The sequence below is a fragment of the Myotis lucifugus genome, unplaced genomic scaffold (assembly GCF_000147115.1).
Source record: "Myotis lucifugus unplaced genomic scaffold, Myoluc2.0 scaffold_55, whole genome shotgun sequence".
NCBI lineage: Eukaryota > Metazoa > Chordata > Mammalia > Chiroptera > Vespertilionidae > Myotis > Myotis lucifugus.
In genome coordinates, this window is record NW_005871103.1 from 3,439,074 (window position 1) to 3,462,361 (window position 23,288).

The 23,288-nt window shown below is 42.4% G+C and overlaps 1 protein-coding gene across 2 annotated transcripts in view; it reads right to left on the reverse strand.

Moving 5' to 3' along the window:
* The window catches only part of SYNPR (synaptoporin), a 260,197-nt gene that overhangs the window by 119,537 nt on the left and 117,372 nt on the right, over nucleotides 1-23,288 (reverse strand). Inside the window, exon 1 of one of the 2 annotated variants that reach the window (XM_006089040.3) lies at nucleotides 5,421-5,720. The exons of the other annotated variant lie outside the window; for it this stretch is intronic. Within the exon in view, the coding sequence (XP_006089102.1) occupies nucleotides 5,421-5,444 (24 nt within the window). The 5' untranslated portion in view covers nucleotides 5,445-5,720. Of the gene's footprint in view, nucleotides 1-5,420; nucleotides 5,721-23,288 lie in introns of those variants that run through there. 2 annotated transcript variants of the gene reach the window in all.

Consider the following 23,288-nt stretch of genomic DNA (forward strand, 5'->3'; position numbering starts at 1 on the left):
TTAGGTCCTCTCAGTTTACTCTCCTATCTTCTTTTCTGTCCTGTTGAATTGTCTTCCCTTTCTATCCTCATCCTACATCCAGCAAGAATGAGAGTAGCCCAGCAAATCTGAGAATGCCTGGGAGCAATACATAATGCTTATAAGACACAAGCACTGCAAGGCCTCTTCCAGCTGCCCCTTCAAACCATTCCATGTCAGCTAGGCAATAATCACAGTAAATAAATGGGTTCACGCTTATTCCTCCACTGAGCATGAATAGCTAGGACCTAAAGCACATATTTCCCGCAAATCTTACTAGAACAGTTCAATTATGTTTTTAAGAAGAGACATCCTGGGCCATGAAAAAGAAACTAGGTTTAGGTGAGAAAATGGAAATTGAAAGCACTTAGTTCTGGGAGTGCAGATATGATCTGTTCATCACTGTGTCTCCCATGCCTAACATGCTGCCTGGCACATGGTAAGCTTCCTTAAATCTTTAATGGATAAAGGAACAGCCTGGTGAAGTCAATGCTCTAACCCTTTTCTCAAATGTAGCCCCAATAGAAATGTTTTGTCTCAACCATTCAATTTCATAGGAAGGCAATTTGAATGCATACAATTTGAAAAATAGTATACATTTTCCTCCCTTATGGAGATCCAAAACCAGATAAAGATATGTGGGTTCATCATTGAGAAGTAGATGTAAACATAGTGAATTAAAATGTCCTCATAGTAATAATTCAGATGCAAGCATCCTTAAAGCCACATTTTACCAGAAATAAAATAAGTCTAAAATATTTGTCATATCTTTTGCCAGAAGATCTACACTGAGATAATGTGTGGTAATTTGGGTGAAATTAAAATTCTGTAGGTAGGACTAAAGAAGTCACCTGGGGACTATCAATAGAAGTCTTTTATGCTCAACACGTCAGTCTCCAAAGGACCACAATGACATGACTATACCCATATATTGGCCATCCCGCAGTCCCATGGTGCATTGGTGGCTCTGTGTTGGGAATAAGCTTTCCAGAAACTATAGTGGGATGTGTTTGAAGTTGTCCCAGAACAATTTTCCATTAGTACTTTTGGCTACAATCTGTGTTAAAAAATGATCACTGTAAAATATATTAATTATGCAGATCCATTAGTCTGCAGAGTAGAGAGACTGAGGTGTTTCCATTTTCAACTCATCGCTATTTAAACATTTAAGGACACGTCAATGACCAAGAGCCTCTTCTAGAGGAGTTAATACTTCACGTGCCCTTCCTGGCTCAAACCCTCACTGATTCCATTTTCTTAGACAAATACAGAACAGAACACCAGCTCCATTTGTACACCAGTTGAGAATGTTTGATAACAAACTCAAGACTAGTCCAACACTCATTATATCTTAACACCAGTTGCTTTCTCCATACTTAATAGACCATTTTTAAGCTCTTAATGATCAGCACATCCACAGCCATAGAAAGGGTGAAGGAAACATAGGTAAAATGAAGTACAATCTCTACTATTTACTAGGACTTTGTATTTGGCCCACCACTCTGAAGAAAGCTGTGTTGTGTGGATGGAAACAGAGTATGATGCCATTTATAAAATGATCTCTAACTTTAGTTTTATGGGATAGCCTATGTTTGATGAGTACTGTGGCTGAGCACAACATATGTCATTAAAGTAAAAGTGCTCATTTTAGGACCTAATGCTTTTAGAACTCTCATAAATGCTTGTGGGAAAAGCAGATTGATTTAAATTCCTTGATTCTGACTGGCTCTAATATCACACTTTCTGATTAAACCACCCAATTATCTTTTTAAGAGCAAGAAAAAGGGGCAATAGAGAATCAATTGCCTCTGACAAATATGACTACCATTTTGGAAACATATTTGATTGTGTACTGCCTTTGAACTCTTTTTAATTAATTGGGTGTCTACACCGGGAGTAGCTCAAAAGCTATTGCTTCTTGGACAGAAAAGATCACGCCAAGAAATCAATATTGTGTCAACACTTCAAAACTTGCCTCTTAGTGCTCCCAATTCGTGGTGGGCTGTTTTTGCTTCTTTGGTCAATCGTCCTTCTGCTGTTTGGTGCAATGCAAGGCTGTCCTGAGCTAAGTCTATCACCCAGCAGCATTTCCATCGCTCAGAATCCTTTCCCTCACTGGAGGGAAGCAAAGGCAGCATTTCACAGACTCGCCTCCCGACTGGTGTGCCCTGCCTCTCTTCTGAAACTGCTAGCCGAGGAGAAATTGCAAACATATTGATTCTGTGTCAGTTGCATTTTCTCCCTATAAGACTCATCTGAATTTTATTTGTTTAAATGGATTTCAAATAGGGAGCTTGGTGCTCAGGTGCAAAAGAATGCATCGGGGGCTCTGGATTTCCACTTGGTCACGCTGCTCAGCACGCTCACCCGCAGCCATGCTCATCCTTGAACTCCCAGGTGCTGTCAGTGCTTTGGACTAGTCCACCTGAAGTGCCACCTGAGCCCTTCCAGCTAGTCCAACAGTGAAAGGAAATCAGGCTGGGGCGGGGGTTGGGGGGGGTGGTACAAGGAAGGTGAGAATTCTACAAAGTTCTCCACAAATATATCAATTCAGTTGCAACTGCTTTTTATATTTTGCATCAATGACAAACTAGATCCCTTGAGATATTGACATTTCTAAGTTATGGTCACCTCTTTATTTTTACTCTGTGTTCAACACATTGAAAGTTAAAGAGATGAATTTCTTTTCATCCATTGAAAAAGCTACCTTAATTTAGCCACTTCTGCATATATCTCTCCCCAGGCTGGCTCCCTTTGGTCATTGCCACATCTTTGTAGCTGCAAAGTTGAGGGGAGATAAAACACACATTCTCCAGTTTCAAACACATAATTAGCTTGGTGTCACAAAAGCAGTCTGAGAAGAAGGGGGTATGTAGTGTCAGCAGGGAGAAAAACTAACGAAGATCTGCTGTGCTACTGTAAGGCCCTGATGTCATCCCAACCTAGGCGTTGGCTGTAGATTGTAGATGAACTGACCCCCTGACAGAGGCAGAGATAAAACACATGGCTGGGGAGGAGCCTGCCTGGTTGAGTGTCACCGTCATCACTACGTTGCCTCAAGCATGCATACTACATACTTGCCATAGGCCTCCACTGTCCCATCTGTAAACCGGGAGGTAACGTTACTGCCCTCATAGAATGGTTGTGAAGATCAGAGGAAATAAGCCATGTAAATCCTGAGCACAGTGCCAGGCACATAGAAGGTACTTACTTAATGAACACGTGTCACTATTGCCATCTTCATTTTGCTAAAAATAATCAATAATCTCATTATGAAATAAAAATTCCCTTTATTATTCCCCCCACCGTGGCACAGAATTTTATTCCTTGGACCAGATTACAGCAGTGTTTTGGCTATGACGTTCTGGACTTTCCCGAAGTGATGCTTTTAAAGGCAGCTGTGCACACTCACCCTAAGTCAAACTATGGGTCCTGACCTTTTTCAGATACAAATGTCCCATTGTCCTTCCTGTGTCACTGGGTCTGAACACACTGGGAGCAATAACACTTTTGTGAGCTGGCGACCTGTTCACCCATAGGATGTCATCCTCACATTTTCATTAATTTATGTTACTGAACAGCCTCGGTTGATCATAAACTCCCTCACGACTCTGAACATAACCTGTTACAATAGCCGTGAAAGGAGAATGATGACAAAAACATTAAGGGATGTTGGGGAGGGAGAGGGATGCTTACTGCTGTTGAGTTTACTCTGCAGTCATTGCCAACAGCCAAACGATAAAAGTTTCATTTGTTTTTCCAACAAACTCTCTGCTAAGGAACTCTTTGTTCCGGGAGGGTTTATGGCATTGAATGCTGTTAGAGGAACATGCTTATTGTGACACAGAATGAGGCAACATAATAAGTTCCTGTGGGTTTGGAGGATTTGTCTATTTTTGAGGCTGAACTAGATTAATCAAAATTCAGAATTCTGTTTGTCAGAACGAAGAGTTTCATTCCAGGGTGCAAAGAATGCGTGAAGGGCAGGATGCCTGAAAGCAAGCAGACACAGGATCATGGGAGCATTGGGAAGCTCATTACTGTCTCCAGGAGCTGCCCTTAGCCCGCCTCAGGATCTGAAGAATTGTTATTCTGGAAAAGATTCCATGCCCGATAGATCTAGCCATGCGTGATGTTCCCAACTTTCAAAATCTCCGAAAAATACAGTCATTTCTCCTCTTACTTCTCATCAACGATGCCTTTAACTCTCATTATAAAGAAATATATAATATGTAAGGTGTCCCAAAAATATATACACACTTTGAACAATTATTAATTCCAATGTTTCTTTCTTTTCAGATTTAACCCATTGGAAGTAATAATTATTCAAAGTATGTATACATTTTTGGGACACTCTGTATATTCTTTAGTTCATTTCATGAAAAAGATTATGCAGATTTGTTGATTGTGCGACAAAAGAAGACATTAAAGCAAGTATCAGTTTGTTTCCATTAGAGCAATTACTTAATCATCGTATCATCTTTGTCTAGGATAATTATATTAGTAGACTGACTCCCAGACTTCTGAATTAACAACAAAGAACTCAGACCCTCTCAATACTGTCTAGAAAAGAAGCACTAGCAGTTAACCAGGTAATGCACTTAAAAATCATCACTAGCAGTGGTGACGCGATAGTCCTTTTGCACTGTTTTGAATTTAATCACAGCAACTTTTCTCTTCATCAGCTTCCCATACAGAAACACGAGAGCCAGGGCTGGGTATCTGACAGATGGTGACACAAATGCAAAGAAAGGCAGAGAAGTGGCAGCCACTGGAGACACTGGAGATTGCATCTCTTCACGGAATGCTAGCGATTGACTTTAATGATCTCAATACTGCTCATAAATTCCAGTCTTTTAAAGGTGCACGCACCCAGGCTCAGAGAAGTCTCACTCCTTCATCCTACCGTGGGAGAGGACCTCATGGGATCAGCACCCCCCTGTCGGCACAGCACACAGTGTTTGGCACTACCTATGGAGTTTAAGAAATTCCTGCTCTGACACCGACGAAGAAACTTTAATGGAAACAGTCAGCAGGTTGTAGCACAATGAACATACTCAGGACGCTAAACTCTCCAAAGGGAGTGGGGAGAACGACATCACATTTTTATAAAGCCAAATGTAAGTTTGCTTCGTTTCCTTACTATGTTAAAGGAAAACCGTCACATCCTCCAACCACTAAGGTAGGCATCACACTACCACAGCACAGCCTCTCCAGTTTAAAAGAGGCATGAAAGAAAGCAAAGTGAACAAAAAAGACGTTATCACCAAAGATTTGAAAATGCTATTGGAAAGAAAAGTGACTGTTCAGCCCAAATGGATCTATGACACACACACACACACACACACACACACACACACACACACACACACAGCTGTAAATCAAGAGAGATAAGAACTTACCGGAGCAAATATCACCATACACATTTACAAAAGAATTGATAATCCAACTTCCCTCTCCTGAAAGAAAACAGAGGCTGTCTCATACTAAAAATAAAGCTTCTCCGTCCACAGCACCAGCCACTTGTCCCTCTTTTTTTATGAAGCAGAGGAGGGGAACAGGAAAATCAATGAGGAGGGAAAGTGAGATGCTATACCAATCAGGTAGCAGCTTCTGTCTTATTTGCAGAGAGATGGCAAAACGGTCATATTATTAGACAGTGACAACCACAGCCGAAGTACAGCAACCTGATACCTCCCTCTGGGGAAGGCTGCCTGCGTGTGGGGAGGAGGCTGCCCTCCGTCCGGGGGAGCGCCCACCCGGGCTCTGCTCCCCACCGCTGCTCTGCACAGAGGCTGCCTGTGAAGAGAGCCCACCTCCCCGTTTCTCTGTGAGCCCCTTCCTCCCTCAAACAGGCGCTTCAAAACAAACTGGGAGAGAAGAGAGCGCTGGGGTTCTGTGTGCTGGATGTGCGGGTGGGAAGTGGGGGTTTTATAAAATCCTTAGGAATCGATTTGCATAGATTAGGTCAATGTTTATATGTTTGTTTTTTAAAAATTGCTCTCGTTTTTATGGAGATGCCTGGATATTATACCTGATCCCCATTTGGGAAATGTGTACACCCCATGCATAACCTAGTTGGGGTGATGGTAAGGAAGAGGGGCTTTGGGGGCTCTGGCCACTGTGGAAGGAACAGATCACAACTGGGATGCTCGTGCCTTGCAGGAGTGTTACCGAGAGCCTTCTCCTGCAGAGTCTTAAACCTAACGGGTTTCCAGGTGTGATGTGACCCAGCTCTGCTGCAAATGGGCCTCCTCAGGAAGGAGCTGAGCTCGACTCACTCAAGGGGTTGACATCTGGCAGCCGAGCAACCTGGTTCTGAGGAACTGACGCTGAATGCAGGCAGAGGCTGCATAAGGCTACACGCTCTCCTCACACTGGCTTCCTGAGGGCAAGCCCTCACCTTATGCCACAGCCAAGGAGGAAGAATCCTGTGCGCCTCTTCTCCCGTGGCCCCCACTTCTAGACCCCACTGCATACAGGAATAGCACTGGGTGGGCTCAGAAGTGTCTGTTTTGTCTTCCAGGCAGTTGGTGATGGCCCAGCTGAAAGCTCACCTTGGCTGTTTTTTTGTTTGTGGTTATTAATTCAGCATCGGCCCTGAGTCTGTTTTGGGGACCCTCTCTTTGTCTCTAACATACACACACATACACCACCACCACCACCACCGCCCAATCATTATTATCACTGTCTCCCTTTCTTCCCTCTCCACACACATAGCAACCGATCAATGGAGGTGAAGGGGAGGGGATGAGTCAGACCAGCTGGGGTCTAACCCGGCTCTTCACTTACTAGCCATGTGACTTGGAAAGTCCCGTAAGGTCCCTGAGCCATAGTTTGTCCTCTGTGAAATGGGCACACTAACACCTCATAGAGCTGCTGGGGGGAGGTGTGGGGAACAAAAGAAAGATGACTAAGGCAGCACTTTCAAAGCCACACTGGCCACATGCACCTAGACTCCCTCCTCAGCTGCCTTCCTCCTGCTCCGGTTCCTCCTCCTCCTCCTCCTCCTCCTCCTCCTCCTCCTCCTCTTCCTCCTCCTCCTTCTCCTTCTCCTTCTCCTTCTCCTCCTCCTCCTCCCCCTGTGATCTGCTTGCTCCTTACACATAACCCTCCAGGGTGCTTCTAGAAGCGTCATACACCTCATACACACACACCTGCTGATTGAGAACTCACTGCATTTCAAGGAGAGAAGTTACTCAAGGAAGTAAACTAAGGCCCTCGAGTCAAAAAGTTTGCCCATCCCTGGCTTAGAACCACCAGGCCTTGCCACACTCAGGAAGCACTTGCTGAGTAAATGCCCGAAGGACTGGCTGAGGCCCTGCTCCGGCCCAGGGCTGATGAGGAGCAGTGTCAAGGCAGAGGCAGAGGTGCTGTCCCAGCCACGCACCCACAGGGGGCCATATTAATAGTTTCTCCAGGGCGGAGAGTGACTCATGCTCCTCAGCCTTGAATATTAAGAGCCCCATGTCAAGTAGAAGAAAAAAAGTTATGTCTTCCACATGATAACAGGGAACATTCCTGAACCTGTGCTCCGTGCCAGGTACTGTGCTAAGTGTGTTCATGTGTAATTAAGTGAATTACCTTAGGTGGGCCTCACAATATTAGCAAGAGTTGCTATTTTTACTCCAGTTTACCCAGGAGGGAACCAAGGCCCAAAGAGTGCAGCGACTTATCCAAAGGTACATAGTCGATAGTTGGTAAAACCAAGACGTGAACTTAGTTGGATGCCAGGCTCCAACATGCTGCCCACTCCGCTCCAGATGTCACATGATGGTACTTACACTTTCATGTGTCCAGCCTCCAGGGTACGAGTAATCCATCAAGGGATACACAGACGCTGCCATAGCCTGACAGCTCTCCCCACTGCGTGGATTCACACACAGAGACGGGAACCCCTGGGGTCGACCGAGGGCTCACCAGGCCCACATGCCCGGGCTCTGCCGCATTTCTATGGACTTGGACACGTTACTGAACCCCCTGAAGGTAGGGGGTGTGAGGTTCAGTCTTGGGATGTCAAGCAGTCTGCTCAGGGACCCTGAGGGCATCCCTTAATTTGTCCTTGACTCAGTTTTTCCCATGTTTAATTGAAGGGTTTCCACCGAATGATCTCTAAAGGACATTTTGGATCAACTTTGACTAAATAAGGTTCTAAGATTAGTTCGATTCTAATCTGCTGGTTGGATTAGCTTTTCCTGCCTCACATTTCATTCCAGATACAGTGTTAGCATCTCTACGTCTCCTGCTATCACCCCACCACTGTCATCTCCCACCCGCACCCTGAATTTACCCCAACAGGTCTCCCTGCATTTACCCTTATCTTATCCCTAGAAGTCATTTTCCATATATTATCTGAATTGAGCTGGTTAAAGTATAAATTAGACCATATCACTTATCTGTGAAATACATTTCAATAGCTGTCCAGTAGGTTTAAAGTACAACTCAAACTCCTTACCATGCCTTCAAAGCCTGACATGACCCGACTCCTATCTACCTTTTTGTTTTTATCTAATTCCAACCCTCCCTCCTTATTCTTAAGCCACATGGGCATTCTGTGCCTATGTACTTGCTTTTCCTTCTGCCCAAAACTGTTTCCTTTGATCTTAGCCTACTGTCTCTTCCTTTGTCATTGAATTCTCAGTGCTACTGTCTGCTCTTCCCAGACCACCTAACCTGCTAAAAACCTTTTTTCTGCCCCGTTAGTGTTAACTCCCTTTCACATTACACTGTGTTTAGTTGTTGTTGATGGTGGTGGTGCTGTGTGTGTGTGATGTGAGATTTTTGTACTTCTCATTGCCTGATATGTTCTTACTTATTCACTTGTTCATTTAATTATTGCTTATCTTCCTTCACTGGGAGATACCCTCTCAGAAAGTAGGAATATTGTTTGTTTTGCATAACACCATATCTTTAGTGTTGAAGACTATTTGGCACACAGTAGATGCTTAATCACATCTCATAAATGAAGGAATAAATCAACAGAAAACAAATTAGGCTTCAAACAAAGGCACAAAAACCTACGTTTATCACAGGAACTTAGCCTTGAAATGCAGGGCAGGTGAACAAGGGTGATTGATTCATTCGTATTAATGGACACAGACTATTTTCACTTCCTTATTCGGGGAATGTTCTTGAAATGCTGCATCATATTGATTTAAACGGAGGAGCTCCTGTTGTCGATCATACTGACCAAATACTGTACAGGAGCTTGGATTCCTCGGGTCCAGTTCACCTGGGCCCACATAGAACAGCTGATACTGGGACACTTGACTGTACATTTGTCATTACAGAGCAAATGGTCTTGTCAGCTAGCCACTTAGACCGTCTGACCTTCCAATTTATCAGACAGTTCAGAAAGGTGGCTACCACTCTCTAACATGCTATTGGAACTGACAAAAATAAGCAATATGCCATTATTTGATGGTTCTTGCTTGAAAAATGATATAACCTTGAATCTTAAAAATAGCATGTGTCTATTATTACTGGTAGATTATTAAAAATAGAAGTACAATGTTTTCTAAATTGAGTATTTACAGAGGTTCAGTAGATTAGAATAATCTATGAGTCTCTGCAAACCTCATTAGCAATGCTCATGTCCAGTATGGTCAGATCTTTAACTCTGACCTTTCAACTGAGCATGGCCTTCAGACAACTTCAAATGAGTTTTTTTCCCCTGTAGTGTAAAGCTCGTCTCCCCTTGAACACACCTCCTCCTGTAAATGCCATAGTTCCTTTCCCTTACAGCTTCTATTCCTAAACATGTGGCTTCTCACAAGGGGTCCTTTCAGGCCTGCCTGCTCAGGGGCTGAGCAGTGGGAGGCCCAGCTTTCTAAGCATTTGGCAAAGCCTGAGAGGAAAATTCCAGCGGCATGAGGTCACTCCATTGCTGTGGGGGAAGGGAAGTCATTGAAGACAAGAAGATTACTCTGGCCACACTAATAAATGACCAATGGAGTTAGCTAAGGTTCTTCCATTTTGCTGCAAAAACAATTTCAACTCTTTCAAGCTCTAGCAATAAGAGCACTTATGTCCAATCCACTCAGGCACAAGCTGCGTCTGTAACGGTGCCTTCCTGCTCTGGCTGAGCGCAGCTCTTAGCAGGGTGAAAATGCAATTTAGTTTGATTTGGGTGGGTAGGAGATATCGAGTCAGGGCAGAACTTTCGAGACCTCTTGTCTTCTATTTCCCACATAGGAGAAAAAACGTCTTTCTCCAACTCTATCTCTTTCCCTTTTCAAATTCATTGCACTACCTCTTGGTGCTTTACTTAAGTCCTGCCCCCTTTCATCTGTCCCTCTTTATACTCTGTCCGTTATTCAGGCTGGAATGTGCCAGCTCTTTCCTACCTGACTGTCCAACAGGTGGATGCGAGTTCCGCTTTGTCCTTTGCTACTTAGTAGTCTTGTCACGTTCACGTGCCCTCGCCTATAGAACTGGGTAGTCGGAAAGTAATGCCTACAGATTGCTAAATACATAGCAAACATTGACGAAGAACAGTAACAGTGATAATTCTAATCTTGATAGCGATGCTCTTCACCAGCTCATGTTTGCTTTACAGAGATAACGGGTGGCTCTTTCATTTCTCCTTTAGAGGGAAGAGTCTCTTGTGTCTTGGAAAAGAAAGGAAAACCCATGTCCTATTCAGAAAAATTTAGCAGTTTTTCCCACTGGAATATGAGGGGGTAGAGAAAAGACTGAATTGAGGCATCTGACTGAAAGCAAATATTTGTTGAAAGTGGTTTTGAGTGTTGGCATTTCTGAATATTCATAGTTCACTGGTCAATGGACTCAGAGCAGGTCTGTGAGAGGTTGCTTCTTGCTGACACTTGATGGAGGGCAGTTGACAGGTTCCTGGGGTTTACCCAGGACCCCCTGGGCCTCAGGCAACAGCTGATTAGCCTTCTGCTTTCATATCTGCTCTAAATAAATACTGCAAACAACAGAGGGCTGAGTGCCTTTAGAATCTCCCTCAGTATCCCAGGAAGACTTTGACTCCGGAGGGAAGGGCACTTGGGTTTTCTATATCACAGCGAAAGCCTCTCGGGGTTCATGTTCTCAACAGGGAAGAGCAGTTCTCAAATCCATGAGAACTTTGTTACTATCCTACATGAAAGGACAATCGTTCATGAGCCTTAATTTATTTGCTAGCGCCTGGTGTATAAATAATGCTCATTACATATTTGTTGAATTATTGGATGAAGTAAACATGTGAACATGTTGTAGCCTCACAATTTTAAAATGTAAAATAGAACCATAAAACAAATATTTGGGTAAAATTCTTATACATATATGTACTAGAGTATACATGGCACATTCAAATGATCAAATCATCTCAGGTCCTAATCTAACAAAAAATGATCTTTACTATCCTAGAATTTAAGCTGAGCACCAGGAATTCCATGGGAATGCTCCTGGGCACACAAAGGAGATGGTGCTTGGGCCGCATACCCTCTCTGCTCCGCCCTACTCCCCACCACTGTTTGCTGTCCTATATTCCAGGCTTTTGTGCCTGGTTTCACTTGAACAGAAAGTTTTAAGTCTTAAATGAAAAGGAATGGTGAACCACTGATCTAATAGACGAATGTGGCAATTGCCATTTTCTGCAGAGGATCTTTCTGATACCAGTAACGGTGCTAATATTTTTTCCTGGGTATTATTACTAGCCTAAGCTCTGTTGATGCATTATCTCATTTGATTAATATTCAATCCAATCATCTAGAATCTATTGTTACCTTTACTATACAAATGAGGAAGCTAAGGTATTGTGTGGTTCAGTAAGTTGCCCAAATTTGCACAGCTAAAAAGAAAGAGAGCTGGGTTTTGAACCAGGTTGTCAGATGCAAAAGTCCACTCTGTAAGGCTTCATATTACCAGCCTTGCTACTGTGTGCAAGTTTAGCATTTACCAGGTAGGCAGCTGGACATCGCCTCGGACTGACCTGATAGTTACTGGAAAGCAAAAGCCACGTGTATTTCAACTGCGTAATTTTTGGTGATTACATCTGCTGTTCTGGTGTAGGGAGTTAAAAGTGGTCCTACCATAAACCTCTGAGCAGTAGAATCATTCTTCCTGCTATTTTGCACAGTACCCAAAGTTGCTCTGCATGTAGTACTAAATAAGTCTTTGCTAAATAATTAAAGAAGAGAAAATAAATTACCTTTATTGAGCTCACTCACATTCATAATTCTAATCAGAAATAGCAAAGACACAGCTCCCTGTTTTCCACCTACCTCTATAATAGAGTTCTATCAGCAAGTAGATGGCTTATAAGTTGGTTGTTTCTGACACATGTCTTTCTTAAAGACTGGTGTGAAATCAGAGATGACTAGTTGTTATTATGATTAAGGATGAAGATTTTATGTCAGAAAGAATCCCTAAGGTCTATTTTTACATGAATCTTGTTAGTGCTATAAATGGAGGGAGAAAAGGAAAACAAGAGACCATTTTCAACAACCTTGCCCAGTACACAGAAATGAATAGTAAATTAGACCAAGAGCTGTGACTTTTTCATTGATCATTTCCCCATGAAGGGCCATGTCATATCCAACGACATATACTTGCGTGACTCTGTTAGCCTTTCTAAACTTCAGTTTCTTCGCCAGTAAAATGGGAATGATAATGCTGAGTTTTACAAATAACACACAGTAGCCTAGTGCTTATTGTAACAACACAAGTGACATGCGTTCTCTCTCCGTGCTGATGCTCAAGGCAAAATAGATTTAAGAATCAAACGCTCGCAAAACGGCTTTCTGGTTTGCCTTTCCTTCCCGACAAATTGTGTTAAAAATCCTTCTGTTACACAAACATGCCTCCAAAACCCAGACCGAATTATGGCTCTTAATAAAACAGGACGTAGGTGGAAAAAAGGATGAAAGTCTGTTTCCTCCCATGTAGTTTACAAACTGTAGAATTTTTATAACATTCGAGTGCTTTCATGGTGCTCCAAGGACTCTAGCCCTGGTCTATGTGGTTATGATTCCATCTGAAAGCATTCTGCCCACTGGGCTCCCTGCCCAGCCTTAGGAATGTGTATGGTTATGATGCTGTCCCCCAAGAGAATGGAGTCGGTCAAAAGGACCTGGGGCATTATTTTAATTCGAGGGCTGATGAAATCTTTGTAAAACCTCTCTCTTTTGCCTGAGTATGTCTTATGCCAGAGGCGTCTCTGGATCCCTATGATAAGGGATTTGACCATTTGGCTTAAAGCAAATAAATCTTTGTTGGCCAATGAAATCCATTTGGCCAATAAATTCTCTATAATTTTCTAACCAAAAAAGTCCCTCCTACCTGTGGGATGCTCCCTGAATTCTTAATTTACATTTTCCCCAACCCCCTGGATTCAGGGCTACAAGGAGAGATGCTGCAGCCTTGGCCATCTCACAGGGCAGCTGTGATGCCAACAAGAGACAGCTCCTGCGAAGGTACTTTGAGAGGTGAAATTTGCAATCTAAACAGAGTTCCTGTTAGTTTCTGTGCTCAGCATCTCCCCCCACAAACATAGAACTATTCTTCCTCGGATAGTTGATTATTTACCACCACAGGCCTGCTTAGAAGTTCAAAATGCTATGTGCACTCACACGGAGAGAAAGCAGTTTTCCTGTTCAGCTGTGCATCTATTTTTAAAATAGAATCCTTTACCAGTGTCTTCCTTAAAATGTTAGTTCCTTCTTAAACCATCCCCAAGTTGTTAAATGATACGAATTAAGAGAGTGAATCTGAAGAACAGGACATTCTGATATTTGCAGAATGTCACTTATCTCAATGCCAAGAGCAACCCTTTTCCTCTCATCTCCATGAAAGTGTGGAGACAGGCACTCCCTATAAAAGGCCAAAACAAGACTTGTTCTGACATGAGTTGCAGTCTGAGGAGAGTGAGCCTTGGATGCTGTTTCGAGGGAAAAAGTCCACCCTTCTGTTATGGATCCACAATCAGTGCTCCGTGGATCAAAGCCACTTCCCAGTGTCAGTGAACCTGGCTGCAAATCCTGGGGATCAAAGCCACTTAGCAACCTGCTTCTCAAACCTGACTGCACACCTGAGTCCCCTGGGCAGCTTATAAGACCCCTGAATTGCCTGTTTCAAACCCAGACCACCCGAATGATAAGCCAGGAGAGTCCTCAAACCCCTCTTCTCACTGTGAATTTGCCAAGGCCCGGAGCGAGGGAACCTCTGTACGGTGCACGAGGGCAGCGCTTGGAATAAGTTATAGTCAACAAGGCCACCGTGGCTTGTCACACAAAGGGAGGTCCGTAGTCAACAAAGTCTCTGAGTAAGAAGAGGAGTCTCATCCAAAGGGAGAAAGGCTGCCTCCTGGAATCTGTGCCATGAGGTAGATGATAATGCGCCCCCATGCCCACCTCCCCTTCGCACACCTCTGTTGTGTCTTGGGTCTTCCTCTTCTAGTAAGCAAGCTCTCACTCACAAGAACAAGAGGAGAAAGCAATGAAAATATGACATCAGCAATGACCTTAGCTGATATTTACACGACGGCTCTTGTCTAAACACTTTATAGGAACTAACTCATTTCATCCTCCTTGAAATACAACTAACTAAAAAAATCAAAGCCCAAAGACCAACAGAAAGACACCCCGAACCATTTCTAAAATCAGCTTGGATTCTGCTCTCTTGCCTCCAACCAGCACCGACTCTTCCCAAGTCAGCTCACCACCTCTGCTGCTCTGACAGTGTGTTCTCGGTTGTCCTCTCCAACCAGTTCCTCTTGAGACAAGGACTGAAGTGCCAGTAGTTTATTTGAAATGTGATTCCAGGGAAGGAAGTGGGGGATTGCAGTAGGGAAGCAAAGGATGCCAGCATAAAATGTCTGGATGCACAGGTTACCGAGCTGCAGGAAGCTGGTTCATTTATGCTCCAACTCCCTTCCCTTCTTGGCTCCTGGAAGCATTAAGTCTCCTGCATGTCCTGCCTATACTGCTTGACACCTACGGTCTTCAGGCTGAGAGACCCAGTCCCAACAGAAGGACGTGGAAGGCCTGTGCCGGAACCCTGAGTGCTGGGGGCTACGCACACCATGGGCAGTAAATGCTGCGATGCCTCCGGCGCCTTGGAGAGGCCTAAGTCACAGCAGAGAAGGGAAAATGGAAAGAAAGAAACCATAAATTTTTTTTAACTATGACTTTTTCACGAGGGCTCCAAGGAAAGATGGTGTTGGTCTGGCTCTACCTCTCCTGTGTGACGTTTGCTTTGTGCTTGATTTGTTTTTAATGGGCTTGGTGATTCATGAAACAGATCAGGCTTCTCTCTCCAGCCATTTGCTATTTAGTGCTTTGGCCCCTTTGCTTCCTCTGTTCCCGCCAATAGACCCTACTGGCTCTTCAAAGACCAAGTAAATTGTCACTGCCATCCATGTTTGGTTTTTCTTGTATTAACCCTATCTCCTTCTCTTTGGGTCATAGTTAGCCATCTTCATGTTTGTCTCCCCCTTTGACCCAATACTTTGCAAGTGACAGGTGCTCAATAAATGGATGAATAGAGCACTTCTAAATACAGCAGTTCTCTCTTATTCACGATTTCACTTTCTGCAGTTTCAGTTACCCATGGTCAACCACGGTTCAAAAATATTATATGGAAAATTCCAGAAGTAAACAATTCATCAATTTTAAGCTGTGTGCCATTCTGAGTAGTGTGAAGAAATCTCAAGAGAACTGCTCTGTTCCCCCCGCCCCCCAGGACATGAATCATCTCCTTTTCCATTCTCCTTATCCACACTTGTATACACCACCTGCCCATTAGTCACTTAATAGCCCCTCAGTTTTCAGACTGACTGTGGTGGGATCAGAGTGCTTGTGTTCAAGAGCCCTATTTTACTTAGCAATGGCCACAAGCACAAGAAAAGTGATGGCAATTCAGACATGCCAAAGAGAAGCCATAAAGTGCTCCCTGTCATTAAAGAGGTGAGTACAGTGCAATATTTTCATAGAGAGGCCACATTCACATCATTTTTATTACAATACATTGTTATAACTGTTGTGTGTTACTATTAATTATTGTTGTTAATCTCTCAATGTGCCTAATGTATAAATTAAACCTTATCATAGGTATCTATGCATGTATGGAAAGAACATAGTACATACAGGGTTCCCTACTATCTGTGGTTTCAGGCATCCACTGGGGGTCTTGGAAGGTCCCCCTGTGGGTAAGAGGGGACTAGTATAAAGATATGTCAAGCTTCTTCCATATGATTTTCAAACCCTGGGCATATGGCTGTGGAAGGGAAATCCTCTTCCTCCTTGATGTGAAAGAGAAACATTGATCAGCTGCCTCCTGCACATCTTCTACTGGGGATCGAGTTTGCAACCCCAGCATATGCCCTGACTGGGAATTGAACCTGTGACCTTTCGGAGCATGGGACAACACTCAAACAACTGAGCCACACTGGCCAGGGCTCATTCAGTATTATTGACTTCTACTGTTTTCCTCTCCTTCATAGGTGCCATATCATAGTTTGATTTTAATGAGGGCTCAAATATATTTTATTAGTGAGGTGGTAAGGTAAGTCGACAAATCCACCAGAAATTAGCATTATTGAAGACAAAAAAGAGAGAAGGTATATTGGGTCTGTTGGGCAGGGTCAACGGCTTCAAAAATCATCTTTCATTTTTGGCAGCAAATCTCCACATTTTCTTTGTTAAAGTCTCTTTCTCTGTTAGGGATTTATTATTTGGTTTTTGAACTTCTACTCTTCTGAAGTTCAGGCATACCCATCGCATGTATTGCCTCTGTAAAAAGATGGAGCACCTACTCTTTTGTAGGCACTATATGAGGCACTCTAATTATATTCTTTTATTTTCTTCCACCAGCAATGCTGCAAGGCAGGAATTAACCCCAGGGAAAAAATAGTGAAGCTAAGTAAAATCCTAACTAATATGTGATGGAATCAAGATTTGAATCCAAGTCTCTTAGGTAGTAGAGTGCACATACTTTCTGTCAGTCCTTACATATAATTATTTATATAATAAACTTTTTAAAAAAGTTACATATCATTATTCAGGGTCTTAATAAATCCTTACAATAAACCTGTTAGTAGAATATTATCAACCACATTTTACATGGATAGAGAGGTCTGGGGTGTCTTTTTCTGCCTCCATTTTCTGTTCTTCCATAATGGCTGACATATCTCACTTACAGTATTTGTGTTAATATTTTACAATTATGTGCTTATATTTCTATCTTCCAAATATGAATATAATTTCCATGAGGACAGGTTTTCTATCACTATGCATGTGCATCCTCAGTGTATGAGCAAATGAATGAAGGTGTGGAATAAATGAACAAACAAATTCACCCTGCACTCTAAAATATATTATAAAAATAAGTCAGTACTTTGAAAAAGTCCATAATTTATTTGAACAATCTAACCTTTGGCAAAATAAGGTTATGGAATGCTTAACCCCCTGAGCACAGTGAGCCCATCTGTAATGTATTTATTCTATTTATTAATTCAGGTCACTCATACCTTTACCTCCTTGACACCTGGTAATGAGCCAAGGCTTTGGATTCCCAACAATCTGGCTCTGGCTCTGGATATTGGCAAGAGTCAGGAAATAATCAGATAAAGGATGTGAAACCAAGCTTCATACACTAAAGGTTATGCACCTAACTCAGATTAGAGGTTCCCTGAACCGTATTCAGAGAATAATTATTTTTACTTTCCAAATAATCCTAATATAGTTGGTTTTCTAAGATGACAACATATGAGAAGAAGCCAAGTAAAACAGATCAGACTGTCAGAGGCAGACATAACTTTGAGCCCATGGGAGAAGTGAGAGCACAGAAACAATAAAAAGGACATAAGTAAGAACTTGAAAGCATACCATTCTCAGAAAATGTAATGTAAGGGGGGGGGGGGAATAAAACCTGCTTTGCTCCCTGGGCTCTGAGGAGATCATTGTATTATGGCAAAGAACAATATGGTCAAAAATGATTCAAATGTTTCCTATCAACTCTATTTTAAAACATAAGGAGATGAACAACTTTTACTTTTAAAGAATGACTTTTATTAAAAATAGTTATAATCCTTTTAAAAAAAAACCCTAAGATTTTGGTTCTTAAATGGGCAATTCAACTATTGAAAATTGTGGCTATTAAGTAAGAATTGTTCCCTAGAGGTTCCTGAGATTGCTGAAGTGTTACAGCCCTGAGACGGTGCCAGCCCTCATAATATGCAGAGTGTGCGAAGTGCTAAGAATTGGTGGGTATCTCACAGTTACATGCCACTTGAGATCCAAGGACACTGGATCTATCTTAGAGAGCTATAGCTTTAGCAATTTAAGAATTCTTCCATTGTCATCCATCTGCATGCACTACAGAACAGAAGGCTATGCTGGCTTATGACATGCAAATTATTGATACAATTCTTTCAGTATAGTGAGTAATGGAGTTGTTGATCTTATTCTCACCATGGCTTTATTATTATTATTATTATTTTCAATCTTGTTTATTACGCAATGTTACAACTACCTACATGAAACAATAAAGGTAAAAAAGGAAAAAGAAAAAAATACCCACAGCCCTAAGACCCATTGCCTTGACAATACATGAATTCTTTGCATTTTTATATGCCTTCCAGTTCTTGTTCATCTACATGGTACATTAATTGCAAAAAAGAGAGAGAGAGAGAGAGAGAGAGAGAGAGAGAGAGAGAGAGAGACTCTCTTATTCCTTTTCCTGTATCCACCTTCACTCAGTGTGACTTTGCAGCTCTTCTTGCGCAAGAAGTAGAGTCTATGTCTGTACTGCTTGAACCTGGGCTCAACTTGTATCTTGCTTTGGCCATAAGAATGTGGCAGAAGTGAACATGTGCCTATTCTGAGTCTAGGTCCCAAATTTCCTTGCAGTTTCTGCTCTTTCTTGCAACTTTTCCAAGCAAGTGTGAGAATAAGCTGGGCTAGCCTGCTGAATGAACTAAAAGACACAGGGTGTACTCACCCTCATCACCCAACCAACAGCCGACAGACCACTAAACATGTTGATGAGGTCATCTAGGTGAGTCAGTATCTGGCTGACTTGACAGCTGACTACAGACAAAAGAGCAAGCCCAGCTGATCAACAAGTCTGTTTACCCATAGGGCAATGAGAAATAATAAGTGCCTATTGTTGGAAGCACTGAGTTTTATGTGGTTTGTTATGCAGCAATAGCTGACACAATGTGCATGCACACAGTTGACCTAGTGGAACTTGTGCTATAAATCATGCTGTTTAGTGGCTATCTAATACGCCATACAGTGGGTATTGCAATAACTTATGTAAATGTTCCCTCTATTGTTGGATATTTAAATTGTCTACAGTTTTTAGGAGGAGCAATGATGCAATGTAACAAGCACAAGTTATCTGTCTTCTCATTCGCCATAATGGCTCACAGAACTTTTTCCTTACTGTAACCGGGTTATTATAAAGAATATTATAAAGGGTTCAAATGAACAGTCACATGAAGAGATAACATAGGTAGAGGGTGCAAGTGTCCTGAGAACAGGAGCTTCTATCCCTGTGGAACTGGGGGGGTGACACTCTCCCAACATGTGGATGGGCTCATAAATCCAGAAGCTCCTTGAACCCCACCATTTAGGAGTTTTATGGAGATTTCATCACTCAGGTATGATGGATTTTTAACTCAATTTCCAGCCCCTTTCCACTTCCTAGAGGTTGGGGGTGGGCTGAAAGTTCCAACCTTCTAATCAAGGTTTGGTCTTTCTGGCGACCAGGACCAGCCCCCATCCTGAATCTACCTCAGGGCCTGCCAACAGTTACCTAATAAGAGTAAAAGACATTCTCATCGCCCAGGACATTCCGAGGGATTTAATCGCTCTGTGTAAGATGCCATCACCTCCATCACTTGGGAATTTACAAGGTTTTAAAATCTCTGTACAAGAAACTGGGGATGAAGAAGAAATATATATATATCTTGTGAGATCACAGTGTCACAGGCTATATATATATAGACAGACAACAATAGATCTGAAGAAACCAATGCTTAGAAGCAATTATGGATTTACTCAGCTTCCATTTCTTGAGGTGAGAAGCACTGAATCAGTGTCCTAAACAGTAGAATTGACTTCGACCTTGGATATCAGAAATCATCAGTCTAGTGTGTGTGTGTGTGTGTGTGTGTGTGTGTGTGTGTGTGTGTGTGAGGGGGGTGGGGTGAAGGGGACCTAATATATGGTGATGGAAGAAGATCTGACTTTGGGTGGTGGGCACACAGTGCAATATACAGATCTTGTATCATAGAAATCTCCATCTAAAACCTATATGATCCTATAAGTCACCCCAATAAATTTAATTTAAAAAGGAAAGAAAAAGAAATCACCTGTCTGGTTGTTACCACACACCAGTGCATGGCAAGAATTAAATGGCTGTACACGAATGAGCTAATGGACATGATTAATATACAGATTTTCAAGCCACAAAGCCTGAGGTTCTGATTCAGTAGAGCTGGAGTTGGGCCCAACAATCTGTACGTTTTAAGATTTCCCCCAGGAGATTCTGATGTAGTCAGTTTGGGGAACCACTGCCTTATTATCTGCCCCCCCCCACCCCGCCTCACTTTTTAGGTGGGAGAGCAAGACCAAGCTGGATTAAATAAGAAGCTCAAATCTCCTCAGGGAGTCCATCAATGGCTGAGCTGAGACTAAAACTCGATTCCTGGGATTTCTGAGACATGACTCCATATGGCTTCCAATTGGGAGAGTTATACTGAGTTCATCAAAGGACAGAAATCTGTTAGGACTTGCTGGGGTCCAATCCCAGCGGGTCCAGGGATCCCCAAAGGTGTGGACGGAGTCGGCGAAGAATGAATGACATGGAAACTGGGTTCAGTTCATCAGCATAGCGAGGTTCTCCCTCCAGGATCTCCAGCGAAGTTCTGGCTAGGATCTCCAGCGAAGTTCTGGTCAGGATCTCCAACCAAGTTCTGGTGCCATGTTCTCTCGCTAGGTTCTCCAGCCAAGTTCTCCAGGTTCTCCAGCCAGGTTCAGTCACCAGGTTCTTTAGCCAGGTTCTATCCAGGTTCTTTTGCCATGTTCTGTCTAGGTTCTCCAGTGAAGTTCTGTAGCCAGGTTCTGTCCAGGATCTTTTGCCATGTTCTCTGGCGAGGTTCTGGTTAGGATCTGATGAGGTTCTGATGAGGAGCTGATGAGGAGCTGATGAGGAGCTGATGAGGATCTGATGTTTATTGTCTTGTTACATCCGTATTTATACCAGCCGATTTTAATCCTGTCAATTTCTATTACAAAGGTTAGGGCGTTTCTTATCTCCATTCCAGGGAGTAAAGATTATGTAGCTTAACTACCCGCCTGGCACTTAATTAAGGAGTTGTATCCCCTCCCTAACCTCAGGGAAAAATTCCTACCTGGGGAAACAACCTTTCTCGGAGAGGTGACCTTGGTTAAAACACATAGCGCCAAGAAGGGGAGCAAACATATTAAGAACAGTATGCCATATACGCCAGGTCCCTTGAGACAGCAAGAATGGACCGGCTCCCGGCAAGGACTTTTGTTCTAAGTACTTACTTTTCTTCCCAATGCCAGCCTTTACCTCAACCCAGTCGATACACACTCTATACACTGGGAAATGATTAATGTGAACGAATCTTTTATTCTTCACTGAGAACATGTCCTCTGAACTGTAACCAAAGAAACTGACTTTCAGACAAGTTGAAATACACCAAGAAATGGCTTATCTTGTATGTCAATATAAAGCTCAGTGTTAGCTTCAGTAAATAAAATCAAAGTAATAGATTCTTTTAAGTTATATTGTTTCCTTGGGGCTTTGGAATATGTATTTTAAGACAAAAAACTTACCATTTTATATAACTTATCCTTTCAAACAAATAGCATAAGACTTTTTTTTGGCTTCCAAATTCAAGGTTTGGAAGGACACTTTTCTCTTCTATGATTTCTTCAAGAAATGTTGCCATCAAGGTAGATATACCCAACAGGTATATTTATTTTGGTAGACCTGGATGGCTTATTCAGGTGTTTGAGTTATTTAAAAATTATCTTAAATAAATTGGGAAGTTGAATTCAAGCTCAAAGCAGCCGACTATTTTTTACTGAGACAAAAGAAAAATCCCAGCTCAAGTTAATTGTCTGTAAAGTATTAAGCTGCATATGGTTTAGTGATAAAAGTAATTCCTGGTATAATGATTGAAGGCTTGATGCTTGAGAAGACAGGGGTCTGAATGCTTTCCCACTTACAGACCTTAGATAACAGCCTTAACATATCCCTCCACAAAATGGGGATAATTATAGCACAATTTTGTTGAACATTAAACATTTACTACATACCAAGGTATTTCAAGGACTCTGTTTCCATATTTTCATTTAGTCCTTATAATAACTCCACAGAGGCAGACACTGAGGCTCAGAGGGGTTAAACAACTTGCCCAGGTCACGTAGATCGTCAGGGATAAAGCCTGAATGTGAACCAGGGCAGGCTGATCCCAGAGCCTGGCTTGTAGCAACTAGGCTAGAGTACAAAGGTCTTTACGTAGTTGCTGGATTAAATAAAATATCAAATAAGGATTAAATAAAATATTCTCTGCCAAGTGCTTGGAAATATGCTTAGAAATGGTGAGAGCTCAAAAAACGGTGGCTGTAATGCCATGTTTTGGCAGAGGAGCACCTTGAGGCACACACTTATGCGAGGCATCCTCTGCTGGGCTGTAAACTACTTTCATACCTTCATTGCCTTTCATGATTCCTAGTGCCTGTACCCATAATAATAAGTTAACTCATACCTGCTTTATCTCCTTTTGTTCTCTCTTAAATAATGTCAATTGTGGTCTGGAAAATATACAAAAATATAAGGAACAAAGTAAAGAATCCTCCCATTCAGAAGGCCATTCTTTGGGTAAAGTATATTTTTCTAGTCTTTTCTATATGCAAATGAGGATTTGCTCACCCCCCCCCCCCGTCCAATTTGAATTACACTATAAATAAGATTTAATCCTGCCTTTCCCCCTGCTGATTGTACCATGAGCATTTTGCCCATCCTATGTACTGTTCTGTGAAAACAGGATTTCTTATGTCAGCTCAGCATTTCAGATTATAAATTGTGCATAAACTGTAGGCAGGCTCTGCCCTTTCCCTTTCCTCCCCCTGAGAGGGTGGATCTAATGTGATTGGGTCAGGCACATACACTAGTAAGATTACTGGGTTAAAACTTTACACACAGGGGTCTTGCTTTCTCTTTTGCCCTCCCGCTTAATTTGGCTGAAGGAGCAAGAAGATCATCATTACATACACTTTTCCTTT